At 45.7% G+C, this 20,238-nt stretch overlaps 1 protein-coding gene across 8 annotated transcripts in view; it reads left to right on the top strand.

The window, feature by feature from the left end:
* Positions 1–20,238, top strand: part of CKAP5 (cytoskeleton associated protein 5) — a 901,993-nt gene that overhangs the window by 207,385 nt on the left and 674,370 nt on the right. For all 8 annotated transcript variants that reach the window (XM_086959680.1, XM_086959676.1, XM_086959682.1 and 5 more), the window contains exons 12-13: positions 4,075–4,203; positions 4,514–4,693. In XM_086959680.1, coding sequence (XP_086815806.1) covers positions 4,075–4,203; positions 4,514–4,693 — 309 coding nt within the window. The remainder of the gene's footprint in view (positions 1–4,074; positions 4,204–4,513; positions 4,694–20,238) is intronic.

The raw sequence follows: 20,238 nt of genomic DNA, 5'->3' as shown, positions 1-20,238 counted from the left end.
CCCTTTGAACCCCTGCATTCCTGCGAGATTCAATTCTTGACGTGGAAAGTGGCTTTCCTTATAGCGATTACATCGCTGTGACGAGTTAGTGAGCTACAAGCACGAACTATCCAAGAGCCATTTATTCAAATTCAATCTAACAGGGTGGTGCTTCGCACTAACCCTAAATTCCTTCCTAAGGTAGTGTCTCAATTCCATATTAACCAAACTATTGAATTGCCTGTTTTCTTCAAAAATCCTGAGTCATTGGCGGAGAGAATGCTCCACACCCTTGACGTCAAGAGGGCCCTGATGTATTACATCGATAGGACCAAGGATTTTAGGAAAACTAAACGACTCTTTGTTGCCTTTGCGCCACAACACAAAGGTAACCCCATTTCCAAAGCTGGTATAGCTAGGTGGATCGTTAAATGTATTCAGATCTGCTATCTGAAAGCCAAGCGTACTCTCACCATTCCACCAAGGGCCCACTCCACCAGAAAGTTGGGGGCCTCCATGGCTTTCCTTGGAAATATTCCTTTGGAAGACATATGTAGAGCAGCCACATGGTCTACCACACACACATTTACAAAGCATTATTGTGTTGATGTGCACTCCAAACAGCAGGCAGCTGTAGGGCAGGCTGTTCTAAAAACACTTTTCCAAACTGCTGCAGCTGGCACGGGCGGCCGCCGTTAATGGAGGGACTGCTATGTATTCTATGCACAGATATGAATTCAGCAGCCCACATGCCTCGAACCGAATATGCTACTTACCAGTATGCATCTGTTCTTGGCATGGAGGGCTGCTGACATTCATATCGCCCACCCTCCTCCCCGGCGCCTGTAGCAGCTGCAGAATTCACATATACTTCTAGCATGGTCATCTTTCACTTAGTTTCACTCCATCTTGGCCACAATGGCTAAAAACAATCTGAGGATGGAGTCGATGCCCATGCGCACTGTAGTCCAGGGGAGGAGCCACCTATCTCGTGATACTTCAAAGACTCTTCCAAGACAACAATGTGCAATCATCCGGACCCAACACTAGGCGGCGATCTCTGCACAGATATGAATGTCAGCAGCCCTTCATGCCAAGAACAGATGCATACTGGTAAGTAGCATATTCGTTTTTGATCAGTAGGTGCCTCTCTCGCCTTCCATTCCTTGCCTGTGAGGATCTTAAGCGCCGGTACACTCCTCGGAGTAGCTGAGCGCTATAGAAATCCCCCTTTAACATAACATACAATCTCCACTGCACACTAGCCGTCAGACTCCACAATGCCGGCATACGGGTAATCGCCTTAGACTGGATCCGCTCCTTCCTCTCCGGCAGAATACAAAGAACAAGAATACCCCCTCACACCCCCCAATTCCTCTACGAACCCACACAGATCAGATGCAGAGTACCCGAAGATCCTCACTCAACCCCACGCTCTTCAATATATGCATGGCCCCCCTCGCAACCATAGTCGGAAAACATGGACTCTGCATAGTATCCTACATCCTCTCCCTCACCAAGGAACCCAGCATCAACAAGGCACAGTTTCCAGGAAAGGATGAAGGACGACTCATCCTGGATGAGAAGCAGCTGCCTGAAGCTCAACTCGGGGATAAACGGAAGTCCTCGTCCTCGCTGTCCCACCCCCATGGACCACGACTGCAACCTCTATCATACTCTACTCCTCACCATGTACTGACAGATAAATGCTGTATCCTCCATATTTAAACACCCTCCGCATACTCCAAGACCTTCAAATGGACCCCCTGAATCCAGGAAGACCGTCACCCACACGGTCCTCCAGAAGCAGGCTGGACTACGGAAACTCTATGCAGGAATCAACAAATCTTTCCTTCACAATCTCTAGAAGACCGCAGCCAGACTCGTCCTCAGCATCCCATGACACAACCACATGACCCAGCACCTCCAAGACCTCCACTGTCTCCCTGACAAAAAGTTACCTTCAAGCTTGTCACACGCCTACAAACCCCTCCCCAACAACAAAAAGAATCTCCTTCCACCCCTTTAAGAGAACCCTCCGCTCTGCCTACCTAGCCTTGACCGAAATCCCATGAATCTGTAGAGCCAGAACGGGAGGCAGATCCTTCTCCTACATTGTGGCCGAGACCTGGAACAACCTCCCCCCTCAGCATCCGATGAAGCTTGACCATGCAAACCTTCAGAGCGGACCTCAAGACCTCCCGCTTTGGATAACCTCTGAGCTGCCCGAACCTCCTCCGCCAAGCGCCTTGAGAATCTCACCCCTGATTGATTGACTGCATACACAGATGGGCGCTGTACATCTATGCGGACACTGTGCTCTTTTCTAAGAACGTTTGTTCCATATGTTTCTCTCATGTACTCGTATATGATATGACGGTTGCACATAAACAGCAACATTCTTGTTATGTCTAGGTGCTAGTGCCTGGCCAGAATGACTAACAAGGGACATTGTTTTACCCTGTCGGTGGTGCGCAGACTAAATCCTAGGAGAAGAACAGAATGTGAAAAACATTCGCACGTTCTGTGTGAAAGTAGAATGTGGCACAAAAGCAAGTGTGTTTATATGGTAATGTGTGCAAATGAAAACGAGGCTTACTTACTCAGATAGGATAACATAATGTGCCATGCAGGAAATGACAAGTCCTTAAATTCACCTTGTCAACTCAAAGTAGCCCCTTAAGGATAACATTCACTTTTGGGTAAATGGTATAGAAAATATTGTGCTTGGCACATAAATGCTATAAAGCATTTGATGTGCTACTTTTGGCAGAAAGGTGCAATCGCCCATCTGTGTATAGAGTTTTTATATGTTGTATAAATAAGCGATCTTTTTGCCAGGACATGATTATGGCTTGACATTGAGTTAGGTCGTTGTTTGTGGCTGTTCTCCGGTTGTTTAGCATCCTTGCCACCATTTTAAGTGCCTGCTATCTTGTTTGTCTGGTCATGTGATTCTCTCTAGATGATGAACAAGTGGGGAGGAGGGGGAGATGTGGAGTGCTCCAGTATTGTGGCTCTGCACCACCGGTGGTAAGCAGCTGAAAACACACAGGACAGTGCGCAGTTAGCAGTGGTACTTATGGCAACCAGGCGAGGGCATCGCCAATCCTTCTATGCAGCTGTTGCTACTGTATGATCTTTAATTTTTACAGTTTTTTTTGTCTTAATAAATCTAATCACCTGAGATGGAATGCATATCTGATTTTAACCTGGCTTCACTACATTAATGTAGAAGGCACTTGGCTAAAATTTTGCTTTATGGGTCATTAATAATTTTTCCTTAGCTTGAATATTTTCTCTAACTATCTTTGGATTTTCATTGATGGTCATAAATTCTAGATAATTCCCCTCTGCCTGCGTGGACGGTGGAACTCCTTTTAACATGACCTTCGACAGTCTCGAACCCATTAAAAATATTATTCATGCATGTTAATCTTTTGAAGAAAATACAATAAGTCTGTCAGATGCCATTGTCTTACTGAGTGTTGAGAATGTTGTCAGTGGATGCGTTACATGCAATAGCCATTTTTTTAATGACTTATCACAGCAGGAAATCTTGATGCCTCTGAAGTTGTGACGACTCCTGGGGGTAAATGTTTTTTGCTCAGGAATGTTTTTAAACTAGTTTCTCTGTTCATCTCTCCTTAAGTAAACTGTTTAACTTTGTGATGATCCCTTCACCATCAGGAAATAGTCTGAAATTTGTTAGGCTAATGTTCAAAATACATTTTCTAGATAATGGCACTTGTTTCACCTCAGCAACTAAATTGAGACTTTTCTCTAACAGCCTTGCGCCTTACCAAAAAAGGTACACAACAAGGCAGTGTAACCTGGTAGTGAGAGGGAAGGTTTTTTTTGTGTAGTTAATATCATCCATAAGCCACCTTATTTAAGTTCAAAGCTCGAATACATAGTCTTGGCTTGAATAAGGTACAGGTGCAGACTCATGACAAAACATTAATTTTATCATTTGGTTTTGCATTAAGTTTATACCCTTGGTATTGCATACTCTAAAGCATAGGTCTGGACATAGGCATGGAGTGGTCTTTGTTTATTCTATGCCTGAGTCTTCGTGTTCTCTTCTAACTGTAGCAAATCAATGACTCCGCTGCAGAAGTTCGAGATGCAGCCTTCGAAGCACTGGGAACTGTACAGAAGGTAGTGGGAGAGAAAGTGATGGCTACTTTCCTTGCTGATGTCGATAAGCTGAAGCTGGACAGAGTAGGTACCACATGTGCATGGTGAAGTGTATGATTTAGAACTTCAAGTCCTGTCTGTTGTAGAGATGCCCTAAATTTACATTTAATGCAGCTTGCTTCTCCCACTCAAGATTCTTTCTGACCCACAACTTTGGTCTCACCAGCCAATGATTTACAGTGCAGTTAACCACCTCCTATTTTTCACTTTGCCAATGTATATATGATAGTTATTTTTTGTAATTTGGTAATGATCGTGTACTGCCTTGGTTTTCTGATTTGGGCTGTTATTGTGAAGTGTTAAAAAAATCCTCTCTGATTTTTCCATACTTCAGATCAAAGAGTGTGCCGATAAAGCAGAACTGGCCCATGGCAAGAAGCCTGGGGGGGCTGCTGCAGCAGACAAGAAAGAAGTCAAAGTTGCTCCTCCCAGTAAGGCGGCTGCACCAACTCTTGGTAGTGGTGACAAGGAAGGCAAGCCTTCTGGTCCACCCAAAAAAACTCCTGCTGTAAAGGTAAGGAAATTTGAGCTGTGCTGGTTGCAGTGCTGTTTGAAATGCTCAGATTGATCTGCTTTTAAAGGTCTAAATCTCTGATACATTGGAGCACCCTAAGCATGTTATCTCCCTCTGTAAGCATTAGTTTTGCAGTGTGTATCTTTTCTGAACTCTCGTGATGTGCATTATTCTGTCATCTAGTGGTTCGGCCTGGAACTCTGCTTTTGTAGTTTTTACTTTTATTTTGTTTGTCGGTCACCTGTTGGCAGCATTTGGTGCCTAGTCCATCCTTCTGACTTCAGATGCCCGCACCAGAAGCCCCTGTGCTTGGTAGCCATCTTCAGATTCTTTATTTCCCCTGTTATGTTTAAAAGTTCTGGTCAAGACCACGCTAAGAAGAAAGACTGAAAGCAACAGATGGAAGAAAATTCAACGTTTCAATCAAATGTTCCACTGTAGAAAAAGGTGAAGGATATTTCCTAAATGTTATCCACAGAGATCCACTGAGAGGCATGGATGTAGTTGGAGCAAATGGATGGCCAACTGGAGGAGGTCCGAGTGCATAGGAAAGGGGCATCCTGCTCTAGGGCAGATGGAGCACACGCCCTTTAGGTTTGCACAGAGGGAGAGCCACCTGATGGGCAACTTATGCCTACCGAGAGACTACAACAAGAAGGGCTGCAAGGCATTGTAAGAAAGTGCGCTCTTCTCTTCCAGGGGTTCCTCATCAATGGTCATACGCACTTGAATATTCCTGCCTATGTGCTGGGACCCCAGAATACATACAAATTATGTGACTGTAGATCTAGATATAGATATAGATATTTTATAACCACCAATGCAGCCTTGCAAACACAACAGGCTAAGCAATGCTGTGAGAACTTATCTTTGCACATATCCAAGTAAAGCAGGGAAACCAGAAGACAATTGAACTGCTTTTAATGAACAGCAGAAAACCTATCCCTTCAAAGAGAAAAAAGCAAGCATTGCTAGCTAATAGGCTGCATTGTTACAGCAAGTAGTAATTAACAATTGCACCACAAGTATTTGCACATGCAGATGAGTGAACAAACTGCAGTCCTGCCCTTAAAGATTTCACTCTCCGCCCCACAGTACTCTCCCCGCCCATTGTGTGTCAAATGTATAGTCCCTGGGAATGGTGCCTTCGGTGGACATGGCAATGGGGATGTCACAGGGGCGTCATCTGTAAGCATTCCACTTGCCCCAGACCCTCTCCCACTTTCTGGAGCAACCTGACTTTTGTAACCTTTCTCAGCTAACTTGCATTAATCTAGGTCCTTTTTCCAGTCCTTAAGTGGTGCAGACGTCCCCCATTGGCTGGCTAGGTTAAGGTAGACCGTTGTCCTGCCCAGTGTCATTCAGATTGGTTCCATGCTGCTCAAGTCCATGGCATCCTGCACATTAAGGCGGCACCATTTAGTGGGATTGGCAGATCACTCCCACATACATTATTCATGCATGTCACCACTGATTCCCAGAAGGTTTGGGCTGCTGTACCGTCCCAAATGATGTGGAAGAAGGTACCTTTCTGACCACAAAGCCTCAGACTATGTGCATCAGACACCCTGCCCGTTTTGAAAATTATGTTGTAGGAAAGGTAAGATCTATGTAACATTTTACGCGGCTCCAGCCTGAAACGCGACCTGATGGCCACTGTTTCTGGCCAGTCATCTAGGTTGCCCAGGTCTGTATCCCAGTGTCGCTTCTGCATGGAGAAGCGATCTAGTCTGGTAGGAAGCACACCTCTCTGGTGGCCTACCATGGACACGAATGACAACTATGGAAGCCAATCGCTGATATCTGGGGAGTGTCTTGTTGCCGGGTCTCCATGTAGATCAGTAACGGCTACAGTGCGATGGTGGATGTTGTGAGCTTATAGACCTGTATTGGTATGCCGTTGGGCCTCATTGCTTTTCCCGATTGTGTGCACTATATCGCTTTTGCAACCTTATCCTTGTTGGGATCGCTCTCCAAAAGTGTTGTGTCCACTGTGGAGAGGGTCTGGAGCCTCAATTTGGCCACTAGGTCGTGGGATTCCTCCACTGTAACTGTACTTGTACCTGCAGGAGAATAGAGGAAATAGTAAGCATCTAAGTTGTTGGCAATATATTGTGGCATTCAAGTGTTCCCCATCATGAGCGCATATATTGGTTACCCAACAGTTGGCCATTTTGCGCCTGTCTAACTATGCAAGTAGTTTCCATGCTTTGTCCCCCACTTCGTAGAAGCGATGTTGTGCCGCAGGATGACTTGCTTCAGCCGCCTCTTACACTATATCCCTATAGTCCTGCGGTTTAAGACCCAAATTGTCTTGTGTCCCCAGTCTCATCTACCTCCAGTTTAGCCTCAGTCCACAATATCATGCTTGAGCCTCTTTATCATGGCCCTTTTATCTCTTGAGCCCTTTCATCTCTTGTGCCCAATTGTCTGGGAGAGCGCCTGCCACTTAATGACTTGTAGGCCTCCCATAGTCTAAAAGTCTACTGAGAACTTGTTTTCTATAAAATAGCATTCCGTGGCCTTCACCAGACCCCCCTCTAATACCCAGGATCTTAAGATACCAAGGATTATTTCAATAATATTTATATATTGGAATATGCATATTTATTAACTTATTATCTTATTCTCTTCCTTGGCATTTTCTTTATATCATATAAGATGTCGTATGTAACTTTTAATTCTTACTCTTCTGTGATAATATACTGAACAGCAGGATTTTTTTTATGACTTTAAAGATCAGCCACACAAACAAGTGAGGACAATCCCGATAATAGATTTCATTTGGAAGGAGGGCCTGAAAGTCATGTCCACTCCAAATTCTTTACCCGCAGTCTTACCTCGAATTGACAAAAAGTACAAGGCGCCCATTACATCACCTGTATGCCTTATCGGACAAGCTAAGACAGTCTGTTGTCACTCAAGAAGCACAAAGTAGAGCTAGAAACCCGTCCTCACAAGTGACCGCCCCACCTGACAGATGGAAGACGTCTCAACTCCATCGGAAAAAAGGTGTCAACGATAGCTGCGACTACAATCCGAGCAGCAAATTCCCTAGCAATCCTAGGTAGATATGATAGACGGATGTGGTCAGACATATCTCCATAAATCGCAAAGCTTCCGGAACCGGAGAGTTCAGAAGCAAAGAAGGTTTCATGAAGGGGAGTGCGTCTCTGCAGAGACGATTGACGCAGCTGTGGATGTGGCAACCACAGGCTTCCGATAATTGGCGGGCGCGGCAGTGTTAAGGAGACCGGGTTGGCTGAAGTCAACTTCCTTCTGGCAAGAAGTCCAGGCAAAGATAATAGATATGCCTTACGACGGAGAATATCTATTTGGTCAGCACATTGATGAGGCTTTTCAGGCCATAAAGAAAGATAGACACCACAAGGTCGCTGGGAAACCTGCAATTTCGTAAATCGTCCTTTCGTGGCGCCAAAGGACGCAGGTCCTATTCGTATAGAGGAGGATATTCTCAGCAACGCTCGTACCATTCATCACAAGGTAACCAGCGTTCTCTTCCAGGGGATACTAATTAATAGTCATAAGCACTGAATAATCTCCGCCCATGAGCGGGAACCCGGAACACATAAACAAATACATATATACATATATATGTGTAAATATATAACGAGTTCATAGTACTAAACAAATTATACACATATACATGTATATGCTAATAATATGCAGCCCAACCATAACCTATAGGCTAATAAAGCCATAATTACATATTTTCTGCAGAATGAAAATAAACCATAAAAACAATGCAAGAAAAAGGCAGGAGCCTAAAATGCATTCCACAGACAGAAAAACCTTTTATTTTCATTAAAGAAACTGTAATAAAAGGCAATTAGCCTATGTAGGCTGCATAAAGAAAACATCCCTTAACAGGAAATCACACTGGCACCTCACCTTTAAGGCCTCAGAGAATCTGAACACTTTGCCTTTAAGGCCTCCAGGGGAACTCTGCTCCCATCATGCCCCAATGGTGACAGTTAGGTCAGTTCTTTTTTCCGGCTTGTTCTGTGAGGAACCTTGAACTTGAGCTCTGCTGAATTTGATTGTTTTTCAGTCAGAATTTGTTTTTTTTCCTGTCTTATTCGACAGTATTCTCTGCTGGTGGTATTATTAAATATTTTTTGACTAATCAAGAATTTTTAGTCAGTTATGCCACCTTTATTCTACAATTGTCCTTCCTGTGGGAAGATGTCCAAAACAGATCCCCATTCTGTTTGCATGGTTTGTCTTCCTTCCACACATAATGTGGAAAAATGTTATAATTGCCTCAAACTTTCCAGGAGAACACTGAAGGAAAGAGAAGATTCCGCTTTTGGGTCTTCTGGAGAGAGAAATTAATTAATTAATTAATTGTGTGCTTATATAGCGCTGGAATCACTCCCGAAGGGGTACCTCCGCGCTTCGACCGCTGCGAAACCCTTCCTGGCTTCCCTGAGAGATGGTCCCTTAATGGGTATCTCCAGGGTGAGACCAGGCATCCCCGGCGGTCTGGTGGGGCCGTTAGTGAAGATGAGGCAAGCTAATGCCCAGAGTTGCCGAGTGTGATCGCTGATCAGAGTGGGCACCGAGGCGAGAGAATTATCGAGTCCGCTGACCCTGGTCCAGAAACCTGCATCGTTGGGAATCGAACCCTGGTCCCGGGCAGTCCTCTGCTCTCGGGTCTGCCGCCTCTAACCAGTGAGCCACACTACTTCACTAGAAAGACCTGAGAAGGGGGCAAGAAATGATTTTTCATCTGGCAGGCCCTCCTCTACAGCAAAACGTTGAAGGTCTGCTCCTGAGGATAAAAGTAAGAAAAAACGACATCATGAAGCGTCGACGTCTAAGAAAGTGACTTCAGTGTCGAAATCTAAATCGCCGTCAAGGTTGTCTACGTCTAAGCCAGTCGAGAGGAGTACGCCAACGTCGAAGACCTCGCCGGTAAGGCACAAGTCGACGTCGAAGTGGAGGTCGAGGTCGCCGTCTAGGTCTGTCGAGGCATTTGGTGTCCGTTGCTGTCAAGACGACGTCGAGAAGGACGATCGACGTAGAGAGAGAAAAGGAGATCTACGTCGAGAGGTAGAAGTGGATTGACGTCGAAACCTGAGAAAAGACGAAGATAGAGGTCGCCATCGAGACATGGCTCGACGTCGAGGCATGGCTCGAGGCTTGAGAAGACTAATTCGACTTCGAAAAGGCAACTGACTTTGAAGGTCGACGTCTAGGTCTCCGCCACCTGCTTCAGGTTCTGCGTCTAGACAGTCTAGATCGGCCTCTCTGACCTTTCATAGGTCTTTGTCGAGGTCGGAGCCGACGTCTAAGTCATTGGCTGACCATCCAAGGTCTACGTCGAAAGACCTGACGTCGAGGGAATCTGTGGACAGGTCTTCTTTGGGCAGAGCCTCTTCTCATAAGGAATCTTCTATTGTGGCCCATTCTGGCTCGAGAAATTAAACATAGAGGGACAGACAACTGGTTCCCAGAGAGGTGCCTACACCGGCGTCTGGATCTCCAGTCTCTGAGCTCCTCTGCTTCGTCAATGGGATTACAAATTTTGCAGCTGACCCCGGAGGGCTCTCTGGTGCGCAGATCACCTCCTGTGAACATGCCTCTTAGATGGTTGGAGAGCATCCACCATTGGAAGATGCAGCCCACGTTCGATGGCAGACCGTTTACCTTTGAAGTTTCAAGACCACCGGCTGGTGGTTCTCCAAGAAGATCTAGGTCTCCAGTAAAGAGGCGTTCACACTCCAGGGATCGCAGTAGGTCTCATCGGCCTCCTACTCCGAAAAGAAGGCACAGATCTCCTGCCTCTTCCACCTCAACAAGGTCCTCTTACAGAGACTATTCCCCCACTATCTCATCAACACCACCATCCAGGATATCTCCTGTGGATGATTTGGGGACTTTCAATGATGTATTGTGCCAATGGGGCTAGCAAATTCGATAGAACTATGGCAGTTCCTCCTGTGAAATCTTCAGTTATATTTGAAACCCTACCTCTTCTTCCGTTGGTGCCAGGTTTGTTGGAACCGGCCATGAAGACTTTTATGACACCAGCTACAGTGGGATCAGGGCCCTCTAGAATTGCAAAAAAGTACAAGGCACCGAATCAGGATACTCTATTCCTGCGCACTGATCCACCACGAGACTCTTATAGTGGTAACCGCTCGAAGCCCATTCGGCTACTTCTATCTCATCCGCTCCGCCGGAGAAATACAGCAAAAACATGGACTCCTTGGGGCGGAGGATGTGTAACACAGCTGGTTCTGTCATGAGTGGTTAGTGCGTCTGCTCTGCTGGGTCGCTAGGACCACCTCCTATTGGACTCTGTCTAGGTTTGCGGAGAAGTTGCCTAAGGAAGATCAGAAGGATTTCCTTGAGATTGTGGTAGAAGGTGGATTTGTTGCAAACCGAAGTATTAGTGCTGCAGCGGATTGTGCGGAACTTGCGGCACATGGTTATTTCCACGGCATATGTTCCAGGAGGTCTGCATGGCTTCGCCTCACGGGCCTTAAGCCTGATGCCCAAAGGAAAATAGTCAATCTGCCATTCAACGGGACAACGTTATTCGGCTCTCATGCGGATGATGAGATGGCCAAAATGAAAGCTGAGCTTGATACTCAGAATGCGGTTGGCCTAGAAAAGGAGTTTCGCCTTAGTTTTCGGCCCTATGACAAAAGGTCGTTTCAGCAACGTGGGCAAGCATCAAGCTGGTCGTCTCCAACCCAGGGTCAGTCAACAGAGGTCGCAGTTTCAACAGCGCAGACCAGGGCCAGGCAGAGAAGGAAACGGACAGCAATCCTCAGTTGCAAAACAGCATCAGAAACAATGAGATGGAACTTCCTCCACAGCTGTGGTCCACTCTGGTAGGAGGAAGCATTGTTAAACGATTGGAGAAGATTGCAAAAGACAGGTGGGTCATCAACATCATCCAGAATGGTTGTCCTCAAATTCAAAAAACCTCCATTGGTCATAAGTCCAAAGAGTCATTCATCAGTCACAAGCTTCTGCAGAAAGAAGTAAACCTTCTTTTATGCAAAAAAAAGCCAGTTCCTCTTCTACAGAGAAACCAAGGACTGAATTCCTGATTCTTCTTGGTGAGAAAGAAAGGTCCCAGTGCAGAATACAGGCCTATACTGGACTTGAGATTGTTGAACAAATTCATTCGAAAGGAGAAATTTCGGATGTTCGCGCTCCATCAAATATTTCCCCAACTACATCAGGGGGACTGGATGTGTTCCAAGGATCTGAAGGATGCATACTTTCATGTTCCAATCTCAAAGAGGCATTGCAAATTTCTCAGATTTCAGGTGTCTGTTCATCACTACCCGTATGCAGTACTTCCATTTGGACTAAAGTCAGCTCCCCGAACATTCTCCAAGTGTATGGTGGTGGTAGCTGCGTTTTGCGGAAGCAGAGGATTTTCATCTATCCTTAGACGACTGGCTTCTGAAAAGTTTGTCCATCTCTTCTGGAAAATCATCTTACAATATGTCTTCATCTCATGCACAAGCTGGGTCTTCAGGTCAACTTCAAGAAATCAATAATGAACCCAACCCAGCAGATCCACTATCTGGGAGCCCTATTGGACACAAACGTAAAGGTGTCCTTTGGAGGAGAGGTGGTTATCAATCCGGACAAAATGTCTTCTTCTTCAATTCACTTACCCAACAGTTCGCCAAGTGTCCTCTCTCCTGGGGTCGATGGCGTTGTGCATCTTCATAGTTCCAAACGCAAGATTGCACATGCGTCCTCTGCAGCAGTGTTTAGAGGATCAATGGCGACAGAGGTCGGGGTGCTGGGAGGATCGCATACTCAATCAGTCTGCCAAAGATTCCATACGATGGTGGATGAAGAGGTCACACTTAATGCAAAGAGTGCCATTTCATCCGGATCCTCCTACTCCGACTCTGATCACAGACTCCTCACTCCAAGGTTGGGGTGCTCATATGGGCCCTTTGCAGGTACAAGGGCTATGGTCAGACTCCGAAAAGGGCTATCATATCAATCTTCTGGAGCTAAGAGCGGTCCATCTGGCTCTCAAGTCCCTTTTTCCATCATTCCAGTCTCTGTCCCTTCTGGTGCAGACAGACAATACAATAACAATGTATTATTTAAACATGCAAGGGGTGACCCGGTCCAGGTCCAGGACTCTTTTCATGGAAGCCCAGGCCATTTGGAACTGGTTACTAGAGAGGGATTTGTTGATAACAGCTGTGCATCTGCTGGGATCCCTCAATACTCTGGCAGATTTCCTCAGCAGAGACTTTGTCGAGGCTCACGATTGGGTTCTTAACGAGGAAGTCAAAAACAGCATGTTTCAGGTATGGGGAACCCCAGATATCGACCTGTTCGCAGACGTGGAAAACGCAAAATGCCCCGTCTTCGCGTTCAGGTTTTCCCAGGTCGGATCTCAAGGGAATGCCCTTTTGATAGATTGGTGTTAGAACTTACTGTACGCTTTTCCACCGACCCATTGATACCGACAGTAATCAACAGGATGTACAAAACCAATTCCAGGATGATTTTGAGTGCCCCAGGGTGGCCACGCCAGTGGTGGTTTCCAGATCTCCTTCAGTTGTCGGAAGTGCCACACAGGAGGTTGCCATGTCACCCGGATCTTCTGTCCAAGCAGAAGGGGAGAGTGTTTCACCCCAACATGTCCTCCCTACGCCTGGCAGCATGGCTCCTGAAGTCATCCAGTATGGACACTTGCGGTTGAGTCCAGACTGTATGCATATCCTTAAAGAAGCAAAACTTCCTTCTACAAGGAAGTCATATGGCTTTAAATGGAAACGTTTCTTTATATGGTGTGAGAATAATGGTCATGATCCTATCCATGGTCAGGAACAGGTGATTCTACCATATGTTACATTTGGCAAGGGCTGGTCTTCAGTTTAACTCTATTAAGGTTCACCTTGCAGTGATTACTGCCTACAGGAAATCACCTACCCGGACCTCCTTTTTTTTAGGATGCCAGTAGTGTAAGATTTTCTGGAAGGTTTAAGAAAGGTGTATCCGCCAGTTAGATCACCTTCTCCACCTTGGAGCTTAATGTGGTATTAGCTAAGTTAATGGGTGCTCCATTTGAACCTATACACAAAGCCTCTTCACAACACTTAACTTGGAAGGTAGCGTTCCTTGTAGCTATTACTTCTGCTCGTAGAGTGAGCGAGATCCAGGCTCTGGGTTGTAAGGAACCTTTCACTGTATTTCTTGATAATAGTGGTACTCCGAACGCATCCTTCTTTTTTGCCCAAGGTTGTGTCAGATTTTCACATTAATCTGCCTAACTTTGCCTACTTTTTTCCTAATCCTGCAAATCCTCCTGAAAGAGCTCTCCACTCAGACCTTAAGAGGGTTCTTAAGTTTTATTTGGACAGAAAGAAGACATTAAGAAAGTCAAACCGTTTGTTCATTAACTATGGTCCTATTAATACGGGCTCTGCGGCATCCAAGAGATCCATATCTAGATGGATTGTTTCTTGCATTGTTTTGGCTTATCAGTTGGCTAACCGGTCTTTTTCGGGAAGACAAAAGGCTCATTCCACGAGAGGGAAAGCTTCCACCACAGCTCTCCTTACGAATGTTTCTATGGCAGAAATCTAAGGCAGCTACATGGCGTTCAGTCTATACCTTTACTCGCCATCACTGTCTTGACTCAGACACACAGGCAGATGCTCTGGTGGGGCAGGCATCGCTAAGCAACTTATTTGCTAATACTAGCGAGGATATGTGTGTCAAACTGTTCTTTCTATTTCCTGCTTGCTCGCTTTGAAGTGGGTATAAGCTTGCTATTCTATTCAGTGCTTATGACTATTGAGTATCCCCTGGAAGAGAAGGATTAGTTACCTGTAATCCTAGTTCTCTTCCAGGGATATACTCATTAAAGTCATAAGCACCCTCCCGCCTCCCCGGGTGAGCAGTAGCATTATGTTTTAATGTTATTTTTGCACTTATATATGCAGATACCTGCAAGGTTTACTGTACCGTACAAAAGAACTGACCTAACTGTCACCTGTGGACATGATGGGAGCAGAGTTCCCCTGGAGGCCTTAAAGGCAAAGTGTTCAGATTTTCTGAGGCCGTAAAGGCGAGGTGGCAGTCTGATTTTTCTGTGCAGGGATGTTATTTCTTTATGCAGCCTACATAGGCTAATTGCCTTTTATTACAGTTTATTTGATGAAAATAAAAGATGTTTCTGTCTGTGGAATGCATTTTAGGCTCCTGTCTTTTTCTTGCATTGTTTCTATGGTTTATTTTCATTCTGCAGAAAATATGTGATTTTGGCTTTATTAGCCTATAGGTTATGGTTGGGGTGCATATCATTAGTGTATACATGTATATGTGTATAATTTGTTTAGTACTATGTACTCTTGTTATATATTTACACATATATATATGTATTTGGTTATGTGTTCCGGGTTCCCGCTCATGAGCGCAGAGATTATTCAGTGCTTATGACTTTAATGAGTATACCCCTGGAAGAGAACTAGGATTACAGGTAAGTAACTAATCCATATCAACCGTATAAACAAGACATACGGACAGCGAGGCAACAACTTTTCGCAAGGGAAACGAAAATCCTCCTATCAAGGACAAGATTCTACTAAAAGGCAATGAGAACTGCCACCTGCCGCTGCTGCTGCCAGTACCAAGGTCAAAATTTGGAGGAAGAATATCCCATTACTTATCAAATTGTGGGTCCTGGATGTAGTGGCCAGAGGACACGCTATAGAATTTGTCAAAATCCATCCACATTCACCTCCAAAAGGTCCGCCACCAGCTCACCTCAAAGAGCTTCTTTCCCAAATATAATGATTCGGAAAGGTGCAATCGAGAAAGTTCCTCAATTACAAAGAGGAAGATGTTTCTATTCGAGGTTCTTCCTCATATGAAAGAAAACAGGAGAATGGCACCCCATTCTCGACCTACACGCCCTCAGCAAATACCTCAAGAAGATGTCCTTCGGGATGTTAACACTTCAAGAAATCCTCCAGCTTCTTTCCCAAGGCGATCTCATGGCTACCCTAGATCTTCAAGATGCCTACTTTCATGTGCCCATTCTCCCCAGGCACAGGAAATTCCTGAGGTTGTGGCTGGCAGTAACTTTCAATTCAAAGTTCTCCTGTTTGGGCTTCGTTCAACGCCCCGAGTATTCACGAAGATATTAGCCCCAGCGGCGGCACATCTTCGCTTGGAAGGCATTCAAATCTTCCCGTATTTAGACGATTGCCTTATCAAGGCCAGTTCTTTAAGAGCAGTAAGAGTACATGTCCAAAGATGCCTCTCGCTCTTCCAGTCTCTGGGACTTTCAATCAATTTCAAGAAATCCCATCTTGTTCCGTCACAAAAGTTATCGTTTCTGGGAGCGACATTAGACAATCTCCTCACCCAAGACTTTGTCTCAAAAGAAAGACGACTCAAGATTTGCAAGATGGCCCTCAACGTATGGCAAAAAGAGTAAGTTTCAGTACAAATGTACAAGTCATTCCTAGGGATGCTATCATCCAGCATCCCTCTCATACCCAACTGCCGTCTCCAGATGAGACCTTTCCAAGAGGAACTCAGTCTACAATGGGTTCAAGTGTCAGGGTCGTTCGACAGGATTGCCATGAACTACCGTATGAGAAGCTTTTCTATGGAGGACCCGAAAAGAGAATCTGCAAATAGGGCGTTCATTCCTAACGGAGATACCAAGTTACACCATCACCACGACGCTTCCCTGGAAGGATGGGTGGCACACCCACAGGGAATGACCGTCAATGGGAAATGGAATACACATTAAAAAAGAAGTGGCACATCAACCTTCTAGAGTTGAGAGCAATTTTTCTGGCCCTGAAATCTTTTCGGACGGTGATACACGGATCCACAGTTCTAATCAGAACAGACAATACAACAAGTATGCATTACTTGAACAAACAAGAGGGCACAAGATCGGCCCTTCTTTCTCAGGATGCCCAGGAGATTTGGAGTGGGCTCTGCGTCACAAGATAAATCGGTCTGCAACGCACGTTCCAGGAATGTCCAATGTGCTCGCTGATTCTCTCAGCAGAGCGACAGCTACAAATCACGAATGGGAACTTAATCAGCCGACTCTGGACAGAGTTTTCAGAAGTGTAGTCATCCCGACCTGGACTTATTTGCGACGAAGCAGAACCACAAGTGCCCATGCTTTGCAAGTTGGATTCCCCACAAGAATTCATGCGGAGAAGCACTTTCGATGAACTAGTCTCAAATATTTGCATACGCTTTTCCACTGATTCTTTTGGTTCCCAGGGTCATCCGGAAAATGAAACCGCAACCATGCCGCCTCATCCTCATCGCGCCCAGGTGGCCTCGCCAATATTGGTTCACTGAGCTCCTACTTCTCTCGGAGTGCAATCCCATACAACTTCAAACACTACCAAATCTTCTAACAATGCAAGAGGGTCAAAGTTGTCATCCGGACCCAGCTTCCTTGAAATTAGCAGCTTGGCTCCTCAACACGTTGAATTCACCCATCTAGATTGTAAAGAGGTTTTAGCCAATGCTCGAGCGCCTGCTACTATTAAGACTTACAAACTTATATGGAAAAGGTTTTCTTCCTGGTGTCTCGCTGCCAATTTACATCCACGACATCCGAAACCAGAACAGATCTTACTGTTTCTTCAATTGGATAAGTCTGGCTTGTCTCATTCCATACTGAAAGTGTTTTTGGCGGCCATCTCCAGATTCCGTCAAGATGGCTCTAATTCTTTGTATTCCACTAGAATAAGTCAGCAATTCTTCAAAGGCCTTTTTCGAATGTTCCCGCCTGTTCGGCGTCCACCTCCTTCCTTGTACTTGAATGTGGGACTCTCTCAGCTCATTCGTCACCCCTTTGAGCCTATTCATAAAGTGGATCTCAAATTCCTTTCCTGGAAGGTTTCTCTCCTTCTAGCTCTAACATCGGCACGTAGAGTCAGTGACATTCAAGCATTCACCATCAAAGATCAGTTTTTACAGTTCACTTCAAATTCGGTGGTGCTACGTACCAATCTCCGCTACATGCCTAAAGTTCCATCCGACTTTCACCTCAATGAGCCGGTGCTTTTAAAGAAATTTTTTCCTAATCCACAAACGAGAGTGGAGAAGGCCTTGCATTCCTGGGCATCAGGAGATGTCTTAAATTTTACCTCCAACAAACTGCTACATTGCGTAAAACCGATCAGCTCTTTGTAGCATACGGAAGGATATGTCCAGGATAGGCTGTATCTAAGCAGACCATAGCACATTGGGTGTCCTCAGCAATTAAATTCTGTCACTAGCAAGCAGGAAGACCATTGCAATCATTGCCAAGAGCGCATTCTACAAGAGCGGTCTCCTCCTCAACAGCCCTCTTCGCTGGAGTGCCTCTTCATCATATCTGCAGAGCAGCAACCTGGACCACCACGCATACCTTCATCAAGCACTATTGTTTGGATGCTGCCAGCAATGCAGATACTTCAGTGGGACGAGCAGTGCTTCGCAATCTTTTTAAATAAGGTGAGCCTCTGTTCTCCCTCCTCCTCTATGCCCTTCTAGACGCTTCTTTCATGTAATATTGTTTGCAAAATGTACATATGCAAGGGAATGCAAAAAAGCATCCCTGCCCCCCATCGTGGTGACTGCACCAGGTGTCTGGGCCAAGAGCTGGCAATACTCTTACAACAACCTAGTTCTAGTGTGGTATAAAACTGCTGCTGCCTTGTAGTCAATTGAAGGGAAAGAACAGAACCATCTAACCTACCCCTCATACCCCTTGATCTAGCAAATAGAAATACCATGTCAAAACTGCTAGCAGAAAACAATCCCCAACCCCCGCATGACTGACTTAAAACTGCCCCCCTCTCCAAAACCCCCCAACTCTGCAGAGCGCCTGTAGAAAGCGGGCTCTGTATGTGATGTTGCCTCTAGGTGGTAATGCTGTGCAGAGTCCAGGGGTTCCCCATATGTGTACAGGGCTCAATGCAAAACCCAAAGTGCTCTATTTGTGGTCGTGTGGGCGAGCAGCCTTTGGCCTTACAGAGGGGTGTAAGATGTTTATTGCACAACAGAGATCAATAATGGACGCATGACTCAAGAAGGAGCTCTAGACCAATTTTAGAAACGCATACTGTGTGCATTACTTTCAAGTCCAAGATCAACTTGAGGAAAGTTTTTAATCAAAAATACTTTTCATTTTGAAAAATCGACACTTAAAAACTTTTCAGCACAGTTCAATGTTATCTTATGGGTAAAACAATATTGCAATTAAATCGGTAAGATGTTTACAATCCCGGTCTTTGAACCCGAAAGTCAGCAAGGGTCAGGTGAGTAGCAAAACTACCCCTCAAGTGGCTGTGGGTTGGCCAGGTGCAGAGGTCCAAATTGGAGTTCTGCCCAATGCTTTCGGTTGAGACTGGGGGTGACAGGAGCCACTCTGCTTGCAAGTAAAGCGGTTGCAGGTGCCAGGCTTTTGAGGTTAGTAATTGCATAGTGAGGAGAAGGGGGCATAAAGCCGCAACAAACATACACCACCTGCGGCACCGGGCGGCTGGGTGCAGGGTGGAATTTCGACGTCTGACACACAATGCTTTCCAATGGGGATGCATTTGGCAAATAGGCTGCAGATGTGGCCCCGGAAGTTGTGGGAGGAAGACAAACAGCAGCAGAGTAAATAGAGATTTCTGTGGTGGTTGTGCAAGCACCATAACTGTTTTTAAAATCTAATTACTGGGCACTTACTGGCACTTGTATCCTTCGCCTCTGCTACCCCGGTCCACCGCAAGCGTTAGGCTTGTTTGTTGTGGAGGGTGCAGGGCGGTACCTTTTGTCTCTGGGGGCTGATGTCATTGGGCTAGCGTGGTAAGGCGGTGCTCGGACGGTCACCTGACTTGGAGCCCATCCCTACTTAAATCCAATGGCACACAGTACGTGCAGCGGACGCGTGCAGCGGTCACGCCGAAGACGAGCCAAAGACCAGCCCGTCTGCGCCCGTCCGGGCCCAGACGGGGCTACGGGCCAAGACCCCTGCTCCAGCAGTCCCAAATCCTCAGGTATTTACATCTGAACAATTACTGACTTTGCGCCCTCCTAAACAAAAAGGACGTATTACACTTCAAGCCCGTCTGGCTAATAGGGCAAGTTGCCCAAATTGATATAAATCAGACACTGCATGATCCGCACATTGTCAGCACTGCCGATAATTTTCGGTTTTACAGTTTAAATTGTCGCTCTCTGCCAAAACATAAACTGGACATTTTTAACCTCCTTTGGGATGAGCAGCCAGATGCTCTTTTTCTGACGGAAACGTGGCTACACGATAGTGCTGGCCCTGATATTGCAACATCTTTAAAAATCATCTGAAATGTAGTTTTGACCCTGCAAACATCCCTGATTGCGAAGCACCTACTTTTAAATTAACACTAACCCCAAACTTCACCTTACCTATCATGTTGATTTATAGGCCTCCAGGTAATTCTACCCAGTGAGCTAATACCCTCGCGAACTAAGTTACCCCACTTCACCTGGGTTCAAAAAACTTTTCTCTTATAGGGGATTTT

The sequence above is a fragment of the Lissotriton vulgaris genome, chromosome 2_2 (assembly GCF_964263255.1).
Source record: "Lissotriton vulgaris chromosome 2_2, aLisVul1.2, whole genome shotgun sequence".
In the NCBI taxonomy this organism is placed as follows: domain Eukaryota; kingdom Metazoa; phylum Chordata; class Amphibia; order Caudata; family Salamandridae; genus Lissotriton; species Lissotriton vulgaris.
This window is presented reverse-complemented; position numbering and strand designations above follow the sequence as displayed.